This window comes from Trichechus manatus, unplaced genomic scaffold (assembly GCF_000243295.1).
Source record: "Trichechus manatus latirostris isolate Lorelei unplaced genomic scaffold, TriManLat1.0 scaffold00039, whole genome shotgun sequence".
NCBI lineage: Eukaryota > Metazoa > Chordata > Mammalia > Sirenia > Trichechidae > Trichechus > Trichechus manatus.
In genome coordinates, this window is record NW_004443975.1 from 12,596,492 (window position 1) to 12,616,528 (window position 20,037).

Below are 20,037 nucleotides of genomic sequence, written 5' to 3' on the forward strand. Positions count from 1 at the left end.
TAGCAGGTGGCAACGGCGACTCGGTAGGAGGCTAGCAGGTGGCAACGGCGACTCGGTAGGAGGCTAGCAGGTGGCAACGGCGACTCGGTAGGAGGCTAGTAGGTAGTAACTGGTTCAGTAGGAGGTTAGCGGGTAGTAACAGTGATTCGTTAGGAGGTTACCGGGTAGTAACAGTGATTCAGTGGGAGGCTAGTAGGAAGGCATTCTCTGGCAGACCCTTTAAGGATATAAATCAGATGTCATGGACCATGCTTAACCTCCAGTTCCTCCCCATCACACTAAAATAAAAAACCCAAATTCCTAACCCTAACCTACAAGGTCCTACATGACCTGTCCCATCCGTGTCCCTCTGGTTCACTGTGTTGCAGACACACAGGTCTTCTTTAGTGTCTTGAAGGACACCAGCCTCTTTTCTGACCTTTGCAGTAGCCGTGCCCCGAGCCTGGAATGCCCTCCTCCCAGGTCTGTACGTGGGTGGATCCTTCTTGTCATTCCGCTACCAGCTTAATAAATATCATTTCCTCAGAGAGATTTTTCTTATTTACCCAAAATGAAGGAGGCCCTGGGTCAATCCCTGTAATATCTCCTTGTTTTATGCAGTTATCATTGCCTGTTATTTTCTAGCTCATTTATCTGTTGATTTCTTGTTAGCTGTCTCTCTCCATGCAAGTGCTGTAAGAGTAAGATTCTTGACTTTTTCTAAACCCCAGCACCTAGAATGTCCCAGGCTTGTAGTGAGTGCTCAGTAATTCACTGAAAGAATGAATCCAGAGATGGAGGAATAAATAAGTTGTACAAATGAAATTCGGTGTAGGATTCTTTGCTGAAAGACTTGCAGAACCTTTAATATGGTGATGTGAACTGTGAATCTGTGAGCGTGTATCACGTCCTCATGTTCCTGGGAGTCCTTTTTGAGGATTATTGATGTTGAAACTTGGCATTTTTAAGGAGTTAGATTCATTTTCATATATACCTAACATTTTAAAGAAAAATGAATCAAACTATAGTGCATATGCCTTAAAATTTCCTTGTATTCTTACCATTTCTGTTCCATCCCTTAGGACTCTGCTTTCTGCCAACTCACCTGAGAAATTAATCTTTACTTAGGTATAAATGTATAATACTGGCTTAGAGTCTTTTATCCCTTCTTTTATGTATTCATTATATTGAACCCCTTTGTTAACTAGGCCACCACCTATCTATCAGTGAGAGGCTTGTGTGTTGCTGTGATGCTTTCAGTGGCGCTTCCAGACTAAGACAGACTAGGAAGAAAGGCCTGGTGATCTATTTCCCAAAATCACCCAATGAAAGCCCTATGGATGACAATGGTATAGTCTCGTTACACATGGGGTTGCCGTGAGTTGGAGGATGACTTGACGGCAGCTAACAACTAGAGTCAGGGTGTAGAAATAATGATGGTGGTGGGCTGGTGAAGGACGATTTCTGGAGCGGAAGCCTTCCATACCCCTGCAGTTACAGCCTGAAATGGCCCGTTTATGCCGCGTCTCCATGACTTCTGCCGGTTGACCTGATTCTACACGACAGAGTCAGAAGACACTTTTTGTTGTCCTTGGTGACAGTCTGTTTGAAATGGCTTTTAAAAATTCTGTTGACTGGAAGAATTTCTGCTTTATAAAATTATCTTATTTCTATTTGAAACTTTAGTCCTGATGAAGATTACATGTGTGTTTTCAGATACTAAGGATCCTGGATGATTTATTTCCTTAGAAACGAGGTTCCCGGTTATTTCCTGCCACAGACACTTGCTGAGGCACCTGCTTACTCCAGGTGCACTCTTCTCCCTAACTCCCCCTTCTTTCCTGGGGTGATTTGGTGACAGACATTGTGGGTTAAAAATTGTAGTGTCAGTAGCCCAGGAGACAGAAAGGGCCACATAAACAAACCAGAGACTGCATCAGCCTGAGACCAGAAGAACTAGATGGTGCCCGACTACCACCATTGACCGCCCTGACAGGGAACACAACAGAGAGTCCCTGATGGAGCAGGAGAAAAGTAGGGTGCAGAACTCAAATTCTAGTAAAAAGACCAGACTTAATGGTCTGACTGAGACAGGAGGGACTCTGGAAGACATGGCCCCTGGACCCTGTGTTAGCCCAAAACTGAAACCATTCCCAAGGCCAACTCTTCAGACAAAGATTAGATTGGACTATGGTACATAAAACGATACGTGTGAAGAGTGTGCTTCTTAGCTCAAGTAGATACATGAGACTAAATGGGCAGCTCCTGTCCGGAGGTGAGAGGAGAAGGCAGAGAGGGTCAGGAGCTGTTTTAATGGACACGGGAAATCCTGGGTGGAAAAGAGGAGTGTGCTGTCTCAGTATAGGGAGAGCAACTAGGGTCACATAACAATGTATGTATAAATTTTTGTATGCGAGACTAACTTGAATTGTAAACTTTCACTTAAAGCATAACATTAAAAAAAATAAAAAATAAGTTGTGAAAAAAAGAAAAAACTGTAGTACAGCTTGGGCGATATTATCTCCTGTCAAGGCTTAGTTTTAGGTCTTGCTTTGTTGTTGGTGGTGGTGTTGTTGTGTGCCATCCAGTCAATTCTGACTCACAGGGACCCTGTAGCACAAAGTAGAACTGCCCCATAGGATTTCCTAGGTTGTAATCTTTACAGAAGCAGGTTGCGAGATCTTTTCTCCCGCAGAGCCACCGATAGCTTTGAATGCCAGCCTTTCAGTTAGCAGCAGAGTGCTTAACCATTGCGCCACCAGGGCTCCTCTAGGCTAGAGTGGTCTATTTCAGTTCTTCCCTTACTCCTAGGACACAGCCCTCCTGGGGTCTCAGCTATAAGCCTGGAGTGTTTTACCTTCAAGGCCTCTCTACTTTGGTGGGATTTGAACTCCAGTTTCTGACTCCGCAGTTGATACATGGCTCCTCTCCCGTGGTAAACTGGCCCTCGGTCACTCCCTGTGACTCTTCTTTGAGCAGAGTATGTAATTAAGTTAAGGAGACTGTGAATTTCTTCCCTTTGAACCTTGGATTAGTTTCTTCAAGAGTCCCCAACTTCTGCTCATGTAAATTTGGAGTTCTGATTAGGTCAACAAATTCTAGCATTCTAGGCCACTGTGCTGCCAGCCTTGGAAGCAAGACTTGGCCCTTCTACTAGAGGCCAGCAATAGCCACATGGCTGAGACAGTTCTGCCCATTAACTCTGCTCTCTGTAGTTTACTATCTTCTGAATATGCTAGCTGATTCTTGAGCAACTTTTAAGTCAATCATGAAAATAGTTGTTTAGACATATAAATTACTGCCAAAGGATCTATTTACAGCCAAGATTTCACAGACGGATGCCTTGATAAATGTGTTTTATTTGCTGTGAATAATTTCTTCGTAGTTACATTGCAAAAATATAATTTCACATTTCCCATTAAAGAGAGGGCAGCAGTGGTGGGCAGAGTCCTCAGTTATCTGGTGACTCCAGTCGGGATTATTCTGGTATTGATTTGGGGGCATTTCAGCTGCTCTAGTAGAACAACTGTTGGTTAAACACGAACAGTTAGAAAACCCCTTCCCTTTGCCTGAGACACGAAAATGAGAGGTAAAATTTACATCAGAATATGGTTCTCCAGTCCAGACTGTCTGTGTGGAAATCCATGGGCAGAGGGAAGGACTAACGTTAGGTTTCCTTGGCAGAAGGCTTAGCTGCAGGAGCTGCACGGAGCCCCTGCTAATCAGGCTCTCAAGGGGCTATGCACTCACAGGCTTCTCAGGCAGGAATTCAGATACTCCCCTCAGCATTTCTTCCTTGCCAGGTGTGCACAAAGGAATGGAAGCGTGAAAGGAATGGCAGAGGAAGAGAGCGATGCAGCCTGCGCTGCCAAGCTCTCGGTCTGTTGGTGGTGAGCAGAACCAGTTGATGTCGAGTTGATGCCGACTCCTGGCAACCCCACGGGTGTCAGAATAGAACTGCACTCCATGGAGTTTTTAATGGTTGGTTTTTCAGCAGCAGATCACCAGACCTTTCTTCCGAGGCACCTCTGGGTGGACTTGAACGGCCAACCTTTCAGTTAGCAGCGCAGTGCGTTGACCGTTTGCACCATCCAGGGACGCCACTGGTGGTGACAAACACTAAGATAATGGCTAACTTGGGTTTACAAACATTTAACTTCGGATCACCCCCCACGTGGCCCACTGCGCCTCCACTCCCCAGCTGCTAGGGCTCGCCTCTGCCAGGGAGGCCCCCTTCTTACCCATCACTGACATCCTGTTTTCTGGATCCCATTGTTGGTAGAGTCTCTGTGACTCCCCAGTAATCCCAGCGCCAGCCTTACTCTGTTGTTCCTGGGATGTGCCCTGTCTAAAGCCACCAAAGTTCCCATTCACCAGAGCCATCCACCAGCCAGCCACCGCTCCTTCCTTCTCTGCCACCCGTGTCAGGGTTCCAAAGGCTCACCACCTCAGCACTGCCAGCTCAAAGCTTAGAGGAACTTAAGCCGGGGTTCCTGCCGATACTATTTCAACCATATTGTGGATTCAACAGGCATTGGGGAGTGGCTGAGAAGCCTACAGTCTTTTAAAACATGGACTTTTCTATGGTTGCCAAAGCAGTGTTCTTGGCTCCTCCTTGTTTCAAAAAATTAAGAACAGACAAGCTTGGAACCTAACCCATCTGTAGGTTAGGGCCTAAACCAAAACCAAACCAGTTGCCGTCGAGTCGTTTCTGACTCATGACGCCCCCATGTGTGCCAGAGTAGAACTGTGCTTCATAGGGTGTTCAAAGGCTGAATTTTCAGAAGTAGATCACCAGGCCTTTCTTCTGAGGCACCTCTGGATGGACTTGAACCTTCAACTTTTCAGTTGGCAGCCGAGCACATTACTGTTGCACCACCCAGGGATTCCAGGTCTGGGCCCCCTGCCCTTAAAAGCCCTTAAATAGCTCAAGCTTACAAGCATATATGCAGGTAAAATCAAGAAACGTTAAACAGAGACGGGTCCATGGGGGATGGAGGAGGACACACTGTGATTGATGTGACTTAAACCAGGATGGGATTCGTAGGGCAGTGATTCAGGAGGGAGGGGAGGGCAGCCAGGGGCAGCAGGGTCCCAACTTGGCAGCAAAGAGTGAAGTGGCCTGAGCAGTGAATTGGAAGTAGATAGAGTTTGAAAAAAAAAAACAAAAACAAAAACAGTTGCCGATCAGTCAATTACAACTCATAGCGACCCAGTGGGACAGAGTAGAACTACCCCATAGGGTTTTCAAGGAGCAGCCGGTGGATTCAAACTGCCAACCTTTTGGTTAGCACCTGAGCTCTACAACCACTGTGCTACCAGGGCTCCAGATAGTTTAGAAGGGGATAATTATAATGTATTCATTGTATCTTTTCATGTTTTTGCTGCCTGGGCTCCTTGCTCCTCCAGCGCCCTGTTCCTAAATCCCAGCCTTGCCTCTTCTCTCCTATGCGTGCCTTCAGTTCTTGCTCGATTTTTAGGAGGCAGCACAGCTCCTTGCCCTGGGCCTTTGTGATACTGGCAATAATATGTGCTGCTCAATTTTTTATCTTTTTAAAAACAGATACGGTGGACAGGAAATGCTAATCGCAGAGACAACCACAGCTCAGCCCACCTGCCGTACTGCTAAGCATATTTTCTTATCAGGCTCAGACCCGGCCGCACAGGCAGAGCGGCAGATTGGGGCAGCTGTGAGGACCAGCCAGTCAGGCTGCCTCCTGCTATGTACTGTCCGTAGACACAGCGAAATGTCTAACAGACGGACAGCGTAGGCTAATCCCCAGCCCTTGTCTTCCTTCGCTGATTTGCACAATCGTCCGTAAGATCCACTGTGCTGTGTGAAGCGTCAGAGGCAGAAAGTAAAGTTCCTTTGTGATTCCATCCACTCTCTCTCGGTCCCTCTTTCTGAGTGTTCTCTTCCTGTTGCGCGTCCTCGTCCTTGGGACCCGAGCCTCCTGGTAAATGAGGTTAACTTCTGACCAGATTGTTGTGCAGGTCGATACCAGGTCTGAAAATAAGACCCCTCTGGTAATGCTCTTAACCACAACTGTTTTAAATTCCAATAATGTTGAATCGACTCCGATGCCCTGTGTGCAGAGTGGAACTGTTCCATAGCGTTTTCAAGGCTGTGACCTTTTGGAAGCAGATCACCAGGCCTGTCTTCCGAGGCACTTCTGGGTGGGTTCTGTTGTAGAGAAAAACGTGAATGTTGTTTCAAGTTAAATCGGAGAGGAATTGGGGAATTTAGTTGGGGAACTATGTCGTCCATTGAAAATGGAAAATGTAGTCCTTATACAAGTAGTATTGTGGGGTGGAAAAAGGTACCAAACCACAGGGGGGGCAGTTACAGGAAAATCAGTGACTACTGTCTTAATCACACTCTGACTGGTTACTGATTGTTAACAGTGTGGTTAGTGATTACAGAGAGTTTCACAGGGTGCTTAGATCGTGGTCACAAGATACTTACTTGTATTTTCCTTGTCTATCTTGCAGAAATATCTTGTTGATCACAGCACCCAGGACTCTTCCTGAGTCCGTGTATTCTGAGGGGTGCAGATGGTCACTTGGTTAAGACCTCTCGGGGCAGATGGTTTCACGTGTTTTTCTCAAAAAACCTAGCTGTTAGTCTAGAAATCCAGATTAAAATTAGATAGCATGGTCAGCCTATTATGCCTGTGTCCCACTGACTGCCCTGAAAGCTGTCTTTCCCTGAGACAGTTCAAACCACCAACCTTTCGGTTAGTAGCCGAGCACTTAACCATTTGCACCATAATAATGTACACTTCTTATACAATTGCAGATTGCCGTATCCCTCAAATTGAAGATGCTGAGATTCATAACAAGACATACAGACACGGAGATAAGTTAATTATCACCTGTCATGAAGGATTCAAAATCCGTTACCCCGACCTCTACAACATGGTTTCATTATGTCGCGATGATGGAACGTGGGATAATCTGCCCATCTGTCAAGGTAAGCCCAGAAGCAACAGTGCTCAGCTACTCTTCTCTCTGACTTTATTGTAGATCAAGTGCGAAGAAACCAAACCAAACCCGTTGCTATCAAGTCAGTTCTGACTTATAGCGACCCTGTAGGACAGAGCAGAACTGCCCCATAGGGTTTCCAAGGAACGGCTGGTGGATTCGAGCTGCTGACCTTTTGGTTAGCGGCCGAGCTCTTAACCGCTGAGCCACCAGAACTCCAGACTAAGTATGTGTTTCTCTAATAGAGTGATGCAAACCATGGGGGACAAAGCCACGCCCCCACACGGACCAGCTCTGTCTTCAGGGTGACTGCCAAAGCTCTCTTCTTGGACTGTCATGATCCCCCCCGTCATTTGCGTTCTGTCCCCCTACACACAGTTTTAAAGTGCAAAGGGGGAATACCTTTTTCCTAAACGTGTTGAATCTCTCCTTTACACTGAGAAATCAAAAGTCGTTTAAGAATCAGGAGACTTGTAACCGGGCTGTGAACACCATGATGGACTATTGTATATGTAATGGAAATAGCAGCGCATTTATAGTTATTTCATTCGTGGTGAAAATATATTTAAAGCCAATTTTACAGAGGCGATTTTCTCCTAATAATGTTATCCCTTTTTATAATGCATCAAGAGCAGAAAAATCATCAAATTCAGATTTCATCCAAACCACACAGTGAATATTTATCCTCTTGCATTTTTAAAAAATTTGCCTGGCCCAACACAGAGGGGGCCCTGTTTGTGAAAATATGCTCTTGAGTTCACATTAATTCTGATTTTATTTTTTGACATGTGACGGACCAGAGGACCAAGGAGCCAATGCATAATTCATCATCCTGGGCGAGGGGTGGGGACAGTGTTACTTGCATCGAGAGGATTGGCATGTTATGAAAGTTGAGACGAACATTACCTTTGTGCTTGGAAATTACAACTGGCAGGCTCTGATATTGCTTTGTCTGCCCCACTGTTGGAAATAAATCATTTCCTTACGTGAGAACTTAAGAGTCACGGCCCTTTGAAGAAACAAGGATGACTGAGGCAGCCCAGACCCTCACACCCCCATCATTTCTCCCCAGAAACTTCCCATGTTGCTTAACATATTATATGTTATAGTTTTTAAAGGAGACACGTGATTTATTTACACTTTCAGAGACTGTCCATAAAATAAACAGCTGGCTCTTAGGTCGGGCTATTTATTCAAACGAACATTACTAACCACTGATTTGTTCCGGTCCTGTAGCCCTGTCAGAGTAATGGCGAAGAAAATTACCTCAAACTCCAGCCACTTCTTGTCTTCCTAGTTTCCACTTACAGCTCCTCCACCCTTTCTGTCGCTTAAATACAGTATGCTTCTTTAGGAGTTGCTTCTTTTCCCCCAATAATTTTTTTAAAAATGTCCTGTGGTGGCATACATTTCCAGGTCTCATCGTGAGAAGTTCAGATACAGGTTTTGCTGTTGCTCCATCTCCCCATTCTTGCCACTCCTCTCCACCATGCCTTACTCAGATCTCAGTCAAAAAATAGCTCCTGTGCTTCTGCAGGAAGCTGTGGTGGTTCATTGATAGAATTCTCACCTTCTACGCAGGAGACCAGGTTCGGTTCCCAGCCAGTGCACCTCATGCATAGTCACACCCGCCTGCCAGTGAAGGCTTGTGTGTTGCTATGATGCTGAACAGGTTTCAGCAGAGCTTCCAGACTAACATGGACTAGGAAGAAAGGCCTGGAGATCTACTTCTGAAAATCAGCCAGTGAAACCCTATGGATGACAGGGGTCCAATCTGCGACCAGTCACGGAGATGGTGCAGGACCACGCAGTGTTTCGTTCAGCTGTGCATGGGGTTGCCATGAGTGGGGGGCTAACTCGATGGCAGCTGACAACCAAATATTTATACAGCAACGACAGAAGAGTTTGCTGGCTGGTCTTGAGAGGCGTGCTCTTCTAACAACAGTACAAAACAGCTCCGCTTATGTTCTCCTCAGAGCCCTCTGTCCCCAAGAGAAGGCCCCTGCTCCGTCCCTTGCTCTCCACTCCACCTGCTAAGCCTGGCTGCAGAGTCAGGAGGGAGTCAGAGCAGTCTTGCTGGAGCTGGAGCAGGAGCCTCTGATATTCCAGCTTCCTCCCTGCCCCTGCTGGCCCAGCACAGAGAATGAGGACTCACCTCTCCGAGCCCCCTCTCCGAGCCCCCAGGGGGAGTATAATTGGCCTTTAGTGTGACATCTCATTCTGTAACTTCATTTGCACCTATAGATCCAGGGGCTAAAGCCTGAGGAGCCTTTTCTCTACTATCCAGAAGTGCAAATAGAAATCGCATTGAACTATTGAATGGAAGCCAGTTGTCTCCCGTTATATTTAGGACAGCCTGTCTCCAGCCGAGAGTGAGCACATCTTTCCCTTCCTCTGATTAACTGCACCAATTATAATCCCTTCCATCTCCTTGGGGTGAGGGTGGGGGACTGTTTCGTGGCCGTTTTTTTATGAGACCTTTATGTTTGGGAGCATAGCATCCTGATGCCTCCTGCCAGTTACGGGTCTGAGCTCATGTTTATTTGGGGGAAGCCAGTTTATCTGTGTGGGTAACTTAGGACTACAACACCTTTGTCTTCCTAGAGGAGGGGCAGGCGCGCTCACCCATACAGCCAACTCGTGTGAACAGTGCGTGTGGCTGTAACGCATTCATTTGTTCATGTTTGTTTGCTTATTATTTTCCTCCATATTGATTTTATTTCTGACACTCACCCTCCCCACACAGACTTCATTTGTGCTGTGAGCGTTTAGTTTGCAGCTCAGAAAATAGTAATAACTTAAGGCCATGAGGTCTGTCGAAAAAGATGGCATGAGCTCCATGCCCTTCCAGGTATAACCCGCTCCACAGGCCCTTCAGGGTGTGGCCCACTCCAGAGCCCCTTCAGGGTGTGGCCCATTCCACAGGGCCTTCAGGGTGTGGCCCACTCCAGAGCCCCTTCAGGGTGTGGCCCACTCCAGAGCCCCTTCCCAGTGTGACCCACTCTAGAGGCCCTTCCAGCTACGGTCCACTCTAGAGGTCCTTCTGTGTATGGCCCATTCCCTAGGCCCTGAGTATTGGCTGGTTCAGGACGGTGGGCAGCTGAGTTTGCAGAGCTCAGTGGCACCAGGACACAGCAGTGCAGGGGTGGCACTTGTACACCCTGACAGGGAGTACCTCCGTAAACTGCATCCTAGGTGCCTCACTCACCTTGGTCCCTCCCTGATATACCAGCCAGTTGCTGTTGAGTCAACTCCGACTCATGGTGACCACATGTGTGTCAAAGTAGATCTGTACTCTGTAAGGTTTTCAATAGCTGATTTTTTGGAAGTAGATCGCCGGGACTTTCTTCCAAGGTGCTTCTGGGTGGACTCGAACTTCCAGCCATTCAGTTAATAGCTGAGTGTATTAACTCTTTGCACCACCCAGGGGCTCTTGCCCTGATGTACAGACTCCATACACTGGGGTGTTTTAAAAACATGTTGTTGACTCAGCAATTTGCTGAGAGATCTTTTCAAGATATAATGTCGAACAGAGTCAGCTTTGGAGAAGGGTTCAGTCGTCTGCTACTGTGCATACGAGATAATCTCTACTTGGTGATTGGAAGGGAAACCAGGCATTTTCATTACATATTATTGACTTCACACACAATTAATTCTCCCCCGGAAGAACACCATCTCTGCAGTGTTATTATTCCCTCCAGTGAAATTGGTGAAGCCAGCGAGAAATTCCATGATCACAGTGGAAGCCACACAGAATGGAATTCTGTGCCATTGCACATGTCCTACCGGGCTGCACAGACTTAGAGACAAAAAGAGAGCTAATGTTTTACAGGGAGTTCCTGGGTACACTAATGCAAGCGGTTAATGCACTCAGCTGCTAACCAAAAGATTGGTGGTTCAGGTCCACCCAGAGCCATTGAAAACTATATGGACCACATTTGTACTTGGACACGCATGCGGTCGCCATGAGTTGGAGTCGACTCAACAACAACTGGTAATGTTTTACAGGAGAAGTACGGGATCCCGGTTTCACCGGCACCCTGATGTCACACAGAATTCTTTGGTTATGCAAGGACTAACTGCAGCAGTGGTTCTCAAAGCGTGGTCCTCAAAGCGTGGTCCCCAGACCAGCAGCATCGGCACCTCCTGGAAATGTTAGAAATGCAAATTCTGAGGCTCCATCCCAGACCTAGTGAATTAGAAGCCCTGGGGGTGGGCCCAGCAGTCTGTGTTTTAACAAGCCCTCCAGGTGATTCAGATGTACACCAAAGTGTCAGAACCCCATACTACAAGGTTCCGCACCTATTTTACATCAAACACACCTGGATTTCCCAACGTTTAATTGCACCTTCTTAGGCATGCATCTGTTCCATGATCTTCTATGGTAGAATCGCGTTTGGATCATAACCTTCCCTACCACCCCCATCACTACCATTAAAACCATTGGGATGCTTTTCTCCTCTTGCGGCACCTCAGTGGTTCTCAACCCTGACAGCATATTAGAATTACTTGGGAGTTCCTTGGTTTGGAGGTTTAGGGTCATGGTTTCATGGGGCATCCCAGTTAATTGGCCTAATAATGTGTTTGGTGCATTTGTTCTGCCTCCTTGTTCATGGAGTGGTGCCTCAGGTCTTAAAAGCTTGCAAGTGGCCATCAAAGGCATGACAGTTGGTCTCTATCCACCTGGAGCAACAAAGAAGAAGAGTAAGGAATAGGAGGAGGATATGGAATGTGTGGCTAATGGCCTCCATGAACAACTGCCTTCTTTTCCATGAGACCAGAAGAACTGGATGGTGCCCGGCTACCATTACCGAACATTTTGATCAAAGATTTCACAGAAGAATCCTGATCAAAGCGGGGGAAATGCCACGGATACTAGATGAACCCCTGAAATGATTACCCTGAGATAATCTTTGAACCTTAAGCCAAAAATATCCCCTGAAATCTTCTTAAAACCAAACAATCGCTTAGCTTAACTAGTAAAAAATGTCTGCCTTGAGCATTAAGCTCTTTTAAGAACTATATGGGATCAAAGTGACAACAGCAACTCAAAAGATTAGAAAAGAACCTTAGGGGTCATTGAGTTTGTATTTATGGAGGAGGAACAACTCAGAAAAGGAGATTGAGAATACTTGCACAAACCAAAGAACGTAATCCATGTCACTGAATTGTACATGTAGAAACGGTTGAATTGGTGTATGTTTTGCTGAATATATTCTCAACAACAACAAAATTAAAAAAAAGAAGAACATTTCAAGATCTATCATGAACTACAACACTGTCAGTGATAGGATAATATCCATATGCCTACAAGGAAGACCAGTTAATATAGTTGTTTTTTTTAAAAAAAAAAAGATAGCAATGCCCAGCCACTACCCAGATGAAGCAGAGCAGATCTGTGGGCCTGGGGCTGGGGCATTAGTATTTTTCTAAAGCTCCTTGGGTGATTCTAATGTGCAGTTCGGTCTGACAACCACTGGGCAGGGACATTCCAATCCTTAGTCACACACACACCACCTTTTTTTTTTTTACTACCCACATTATAAATAGAATACACGTCATCAGGAGGGACCCGTCCCTGGAGAAGGACATCATGCTTGGTAAAGTAGAGGGTCAGTGAAAAGGACGGAGACGCTCAAGGAGATGGATTGACACAGTGGCTGCAACATTATGCTGAAACACAGCAGCGATGGTGAGTGTGGTGCAGGACCGGGCAGCATTTCGTTCTATTATACACAAGGTCACTGTGAGTCAGAGCCGACTGGACGACACCTAACAACAACAGCAAACAAGGAAGTCTCAGCATTTAAGACCCAGGTGCCTCGTCCCTCAGGCAGTGCCATTTTTACAGTGGGGGAATCCTGCAGAGCTCCAGTGTTGTGTTTGTCTCTTAGATGCGCAAAGATGACCAAGTGAGATGTTTCCTAATACAAGATCATCTGTCCCTCCTTCATTCTCGTTTCACAGGGTGCCTGAGACCATTAGCCTCTTCTAACGGCTACGTGAACATCTCCGAGTTCCAGACCTCCTTCCCAGTAGGAACTGTGATCTCCTATCACTGCTTCCCTGGATTTAAGCTAGAAGGGTCCGAGTACCTGGAGTGCTCACACAACCTTATCTGGTCGTCCAGCCCACCCCGGTGCCTTGCTCTGGAAGGTAACAATCTTATTCTTCTGGAGGCTGTATTTTGGATTATTAAAGTAGATATTTAGATAGGAGGTAAAGCCCAGCAAATGATGGTAAGCAGTAACTTTTGTTACCTGAGTAGACTTTTTTTGTCTCCATCCAGAGCCGAGGAAGCAAACCAGATCATCTGTCATGAAACCATACTTACAACTAGGCATAAAACTCGTCCCCCATCTTTAGCTTTAAAGGGGAGGAGGGTGGCTAGAAGAGAAAAGTTTCAGGCATCAAAGGCTGCAAAGTTCAATGAAATGTCTTCAAAATTTAATTTTCTCTGCACCCAGTGAAAACAGATTCTATTATGGCATCATTAATCTCACCCCGGTTTTACTGCCCTGTCAACATTCCTTCCATATTTCCATGCACTTTATAGCTGAGCTGTAAATGTTTTCCTTCAGACACACACGGGGAAGCCTGAAAGCAAGAGCTCTTTCCTCCCGGTTTCTGTTAAATATATGTGATAATTTTAGAGCACGGTGCCCTGTAGACCACTAAATCAACAGTATGAAGTAGTGAGGGGGACAGGTGTCTGTGGGGTAGAGTCCATAAAAACTTCTGCTGGGCAAGGTGGACATGCTTGCTCAGGCTTTGCTTTAGCTAGGTCTTGAAATGACGACCAAAAAGGCCCATCTGTCCAAAGCTAACAAACACCACGTGCTCTCAGATCCATGTGTCTTGTATCTGAATACAAGACAGTGGGTGGAAGGGTCAGTATAGGTGTTGGTGTTACGAATTCAATTGTGTCTTCCCGGAATGGGTATTGGAATCCTAACCCCATCCTGTGGATGTATCCCATCTGGAATAGAGTTTTCTTTCTTATGTTCATGAGGCCGTTATCAGTGTAGGGTGCATCTTAAACCTGACCCCTTTTGAGATATAAAAAGAGCAGTTTAGACACAGAGAGAAGCAAGCACAGAAGGGGAAAGATAGATGTCACGTGGAGATGGCCAAGGACCCGAGGAACGCTGGGTTTGCAGAGGCCAAGATGAGTGTCTTCCCCTAGAGCCGACAGAGAGAGAGCCTTCCCCTAGAGCCGATGTCTGGAACTTGGGCTTCTCGCCTCCTGAACTGTGAGGAAATCATTTTCTGTTCTTCAAAACCATGCACTTGGTGGTATTTCTGTTACAGCAGCACTAAGAAACTAAGACACTAGGAAAAGGAAAGATGAAAGGAAGCTTCCAGTCAGAAGTCCCTCCAGAGCCCATCTGCAGCCTTGCTTGGGGAACAAACACGAGGCAGTAGTGTGTGGAAACAGCATCTACAGAGTGTCCCTCAGCGTGGGAGGGATCAAGTTAGGAGGTGTGGTGTGGAGTGTGGCTGGCCAGAGAGTCAGAGGGAAAGCGTCTGTTAAAGGAAGCGATGGGGCTTGGAGCGGGGTTGGCGGGGGCCTGGCCAGAGCCAGGGAATCTCTTTGGAGAAGAGTGGGTGAAGGAGAGAAATGGGGGGCGCCTGTCACGTGAAAGAGCGAGAATACCAGGCCTGGGTTGTTAGTTTGCCATACTCCTAGGCTGGCGGTTAAATCCCCCACCCTCCCCCACTTCTGACCCATCCTAGATTCCCTGGGGGATCGGCATCTGGAGTGGCCACATAAAATTACAGGACACCCAGTTTGATTTGTATTTGTTGAAAACAACAAATGATTGTTTAATACAGGCTGTCCCAAATATTCTGTGGGACTTGTGGTTAGGTGCCATGGAGTCGGTTCTGACTCCTAGCGACCCTGTGCCCAACAGAACGAAACACTGCCGGGTCCTGCGCCATCCTCACAATTGTTGCTATGCTTGAGCTGCCGCCTCAGAGTAGAGTCGACCTTAATGACGTGGATGGAGTCAAGCTTTTGGGACCTTCATTTGCTGATGTGGCACGACTCAAAATGAGAAGAAACAGCTGCAAACATCCGTTAATAATCGGAACCTGGAATGTATGAAGTATGAATCTAGGAAAATTGTGGGATTTACTTATAGTAAAATATTACTCATTGTTTATCTGGAATTCAAAGTAACTGGGAGTCCTGTATTTTTAGTTGCTAAATCTAGCCACCCTAACTTGGAGAGATAAGACTGTCTCCTTGGTTTCCACTGGGAATGGCTGTATCTTCTGTCTGGACACCACTGGTGAGCTGAGGTGAGGGCGGGCAGCAGATGAAAGAGGGCTCTTTTCTGGTTCCTGGAGGGGTCTCCCCTCTCAGGTAACCAGAAAAGGAGGATAGTTGGAAGATACCATTGTGATGATTACATCCATTTGAAATGCCTGTTTTAAAAATTGGTTTAAATAGGTTTCAAGGAGTCATGTTCTGAGAGGTTTCATTTTGGGACTTTGAAAGCAGTTCTTATTGAATGTAGAGAATATGATATAAACAGGCATAAAATAAAACTGAGCTTCAAGGGGCAATGATCTAAGATGATAAGCAGAGAGCTATGACTGGCTTTGGATTGGAAATGACTCTTGTGGTTTAGCACGTGTTGGGAGACCACTTGGCCCCTTCCCCTGCCAGCCTTGGCCGTGGCCGGGCGAAGATTCTGAAACCCCAGTGTCTTAGTCTGGGTTCTTCAGAAGAGCAAAACCAGTGAGATGTCTGTGTGCACGTGTGTGTGTGTGTGTGTGTGTGTGTGTGTGGAGAGAGTGCACATATAAGAGCACTTAACTTACTTCAAGGAAATGGCTCACACAATTGTCAGGGCTGGATTGTGGGGGCTGGCAAATCTGAAACCTACAGGTCAGTCAGCAGGCCAGAGACTTCTGCAGGCTTACGTCTCAGGAACAGGAGGTCAGACAACAAGAAGCACAAAGGGTCGAGAGCAGGCAGGTGCTGTCAGAACATCCATTTATATCCTAAAGGCAGGCCACACCCCCAAGGATACTCCTCTTTCAACTGATTGGCTGATCACATCAGATTGCACCATAGAAGGTGATTATATTATCTTGTGGGAGAGCAACCAGTCCAGTATCTGCCATACCACTGAGAATCATAACCACGCCAAGTTAACGCATAATATTAGCCATCACATCTACGTGTGTCAGGAAGGCCACTTAATGCCTTTTTTTCCCCTCAGGTTTTTTTTTAAATAATTTCTTTATATCTTTATTATCAATATATGTCCCTTTAAATTCTCTGATGGAGTTATTTCATGAGTTTTTTAAATGCAACATTGGTTAAAGGCACAAAAGCCCTGATTCTAAACTGAGGGCTATACAGTGGATGAAAAATCTTTTTTTTTTCTCAAGACTTGATAGACACTGGGTGAAATTAAGCAACGTTTATAAGACGTAAGGATTCATGAGAACATTATCCAGATGTGCCTAGGTGTTGGTATTTCTTTAACTTTTACTTTAATTGCATATCTTTTTCTTTTTTTTTTTTTAAAGACAGTGCCTTATTTATGGAGTTGCTGGGCGTTGCAAACAGTTAACATGCTCGGCTGCTAACCGAAAGGTTGGAAGTTTGAGTCCACCCAGATTGCTTGGCATAGACAAGTGAGCACCTCCAGGTCTGCATCCTTTTGTTGAAACATCTCAATTGGTATTCGGTCAGTTCCTGGAGCTTTGTTTTTCACTAATCCCTTCAGTGCAGTTTCAGCCTCTTCCTTCAGCACCATCAGTTCCTGATCATATGCTGCCTCCTGAAATGGTTGAACGTTGACCAATTCTTTTTGGTACAGTGACTCTGTGTATTCCTTCCATCTTCTTTTGAAGCTTCTGCATAGTTCAGTGTTTTGCCCATAGACTCTTTCACAGTTGCAACTCAAGGCTTGAATTTTTTCTTCAGTTCTTTCTGCTTGAGGAATGCCGAGCGTGTTCTTCCCTTTTGGTTTTCTAATGTCATCCCACAGCCCGTCTGGTCTTCGCTCATTAGTGTTCAATCCGTCAAATCAGTTCTTAAGATGGTCTCCAAATTCAGGAGGGAAATACTCAAGGTCATATTTTGGCTCATGGACTTGTTTTAATTTTCTTCAGCTTCAAGTTGAACCTGCATAGGAGCAATTGATGGTCTGTTCTGCAGTTGTCCCGTAGTCTTGTTCTGACTGAAGATATTGACCTTTCCCATCATCTCTTTCCATAGATGTAGTCAGTTTGATTCCTGTGTATTCCATCCAGTGAAGTCCATGTGTATAGCTGCTGTTTATGTTGTTGAAAAAGGTATTTGCAATGAAGGAATCACTGGTCTTGCAAAATTCTGTGGGATCTCTGGCATCGTTTATATCATCAAGACCATATTTTCCAACTGCCAATCTTTCTTTGTTTCCAACTTTTGCATTCCAATCACCAGTAATTATCAATGGATCTTGATTGAGTGTTTGATCAATTTCAGACTGCAGAAATTGGTAAAAATCTTCAGTTTCCTCATCTTTGCCATTAGTGGTTGGTGTGTAAATTTGAATAATAGTCATATTAACTGGTCTTCCTTGTAGGTGTATGGATATTATCCTGTCACTGACAGTATTGTACTTCAGGATAGATCTCAAAGTGTTCTTTTTGACAATGAATGCAACGCCATTCCTCTTCAATATGTCATTCCCAGCATAGTAGACCATATGATTGTCAGATTCCAAATTGCCCATACCAGTTTATTTCAGTTCACTAATGCCTAGGATATCATTGTTTACACATTCCATTTCATTTTTGACAACTTACAATTCTCCTAGCTTCATACTTCGTACATTGCATGTTCTGATTATTAATGGATGTTTACAGCTGTTTCTTCTCATTTTGAGTCGTGCCACATCAGTAAATGAAGTTCCCGAAAGCTTGACTCCATCCATGTCATTAAGGTTGGCTCTAGTTTGAGGAGGCAGCTCTTCCCAATCGTATTTTGAATGCCTTCCAACTTGAGAGGCTCATCTTCCGGCACTATATCAGACAGTGTTCTGCTGCTGTTAGTAATGTTTTCACTGGCCAGTTTTTTCAGAGGTAGACCGCTAGGTCCTTCTTCCTCATCTGTCTTAGTCTGGAAGCTCAGCTGAAACCTGTCTGCCATGGGTGACCCTGCTGGAATTTGAAATACCGGTGGCATAGCTTCCAGCTTCACAGCAACACGCAAGCCACCACAGTATGGCAAACTGACAGACACATGGTGGTATATGTATACACACACACACACATATACGGATCTCCATGGATCCCTGTATGTTGGCCTGTCTCACTGTGGATCTGTATGCTTGTCCATGTCTGTCAGTATCTTAATGTTTCCTATTCCCTGGCCCTCTGTCTGTAAGTCTCTCATCTCTTTCTGTCTCTTTTATATACACAAACGCAATGAATCCAAGATATCTTTTTTTAAAAATAAAACTTTTGAGAATGGAAGGGTGGGGCCAAGATGGTGGAGTAGTCAGATGCTCTTACAACAAAGACCCGAAAAAATAAGTGAATCATTATATATGACAATCTAGAAGCCGTGAACATCAAAGGCAAAGTTGAAGAACCGGACTGAGTGGCAGGGGGAGGAGAGACAGTTCAAAAGCAGCGAGGAGTTGCCAGACCTGACCCGGCAGAGCCTGAGCCCTTCAGGCCTGATCAACTCATGAGTGAGTGGTGAGGCAGGCAAGTAGCGGTACTCTGGAGGCATTTTCTGCAATGGGAGAGACCCAGCAGCAGAGAGTCTATCTACTCAGCCACCCAGAACCAGTGAGAAGCAGCCCTGATCGGCAAAAGATAAGTACTTGCATACCACACGGATCAAAAACATCCCCCTTAGGGAAAAACTTCTCATTTACCTCTTCGCTCCCTGCTCTGCACTGGGTCCTGGACTGGCTTCAGCAATTGCCAAGTCCTCTGGGCCGGAAGTAGGATCTGTCACATGCCCTGAGCCATTCTCCCTGCCTTGAAGAGTGAACAAATTAACAGACAGGGGACAGAATAAACTGCTGGCTTCCCTAAGCCAGGAACTCAGGGTAGACACAGCTCCTTTGCCTAGGCAAAGCATAAGGGATCCATGGACTTTGAGTGCCTTTCCACCTGCAGAGACTTGTGTGGGCCCATTTCAATAGCGTAGGCCCTCATTACCACAGTACAACAAGTTAAATACCTGAAGTCTAACTTCAGCTGTTTCAGCTGTGAAGTGGCAGGTTCGTGACATTTGACACTGCTCTGCCCATTAAGCAGGGTCTTCATCTACCCACATCAGGTGCCTGAGGACTGGTGGCTCCACTCATGCCACCTAGTCACCTGGGATAGGGACCCAAGAATAAGAGGTGCCCCCCAGTCCTTACAGCCAACAGCATTGGGTGCTCATAGCCCAGCTGCAAAACCCATCCACCTATGCGTTTTAGGGAACTGGGACGCCTTCCTCCTGGACGCTCAGGGGTGACCGTCAGCCCCTTGCCTTGCTCAGAGTGTGTCTCCCTGCTGCAGCCAGATGCCTGTGCCTACGCCAATCATCCATGCCTATCTAGGACTGTAGGTGAGAGCCTATACCACACACTTGGTGGCTATCTACCTGGGCATCTGAGCTGAATCCTTACAGGAGGAATGAGCAGACTCCTGAGCTCACATACCTAGTAACAGATCCAACCACCTGGTGACAGGACATTAGAGCTTCAAAGGTGCCAATAATCAAACTAGATCACACGAGCAGCCTGTTCAGGAATATCAAAACAAAACAAGAAGCTAGGACACAGTAAGCAAACATAAATAAATATAATAACTTATGATAGCTCGGAGACAACAGTCAATATCAAATCACATAAAGAGGTAGTCCATGATGGCTTCAGCAAGCTCCCAAAATAAAGAATCTAGAAATTTTCCAGAAGAGGAAAATTTCTTGGAATTACTGGAGGCAGAATACAAAAGATTGATATACAGAACTCTTCAAGAGATTAGGAAGGAAATTAGGCAAAACACAGAACATGCAATAGAGGAAATTAAAAAGATTAGAGACGAGCATAATGACAAATT

The 20,037-nt window shown here is 45.7% G+C and overlaps 1 protein-coding gene across 1 annotated transcript in view; it reads left to right on the forward strand.

The window, feature by feature from the left end:
* SUSD4 (sushi domain containing 4) overlaps window positions 1-20,037 on the forward strand; it is a 169,422-nt gene that overhangs the window by 112,443 nt on the left and 36,942 nt on the right. Inside the window, exons 4-5 of the mRNA XM_004375906.2 lie at window positions 6,779-6,952; window positions 12,931-13,119. Of these exons, the coding sequence (XP_004375963.1) occupies window positions 6,779-6,952; window positions 12,931-13,119 (363 nt within the window). The remainder of the gene's footprint in view (window positions 1-6,778; window positions 6,953-12,930; window positions 13,120-20,037) is intronic.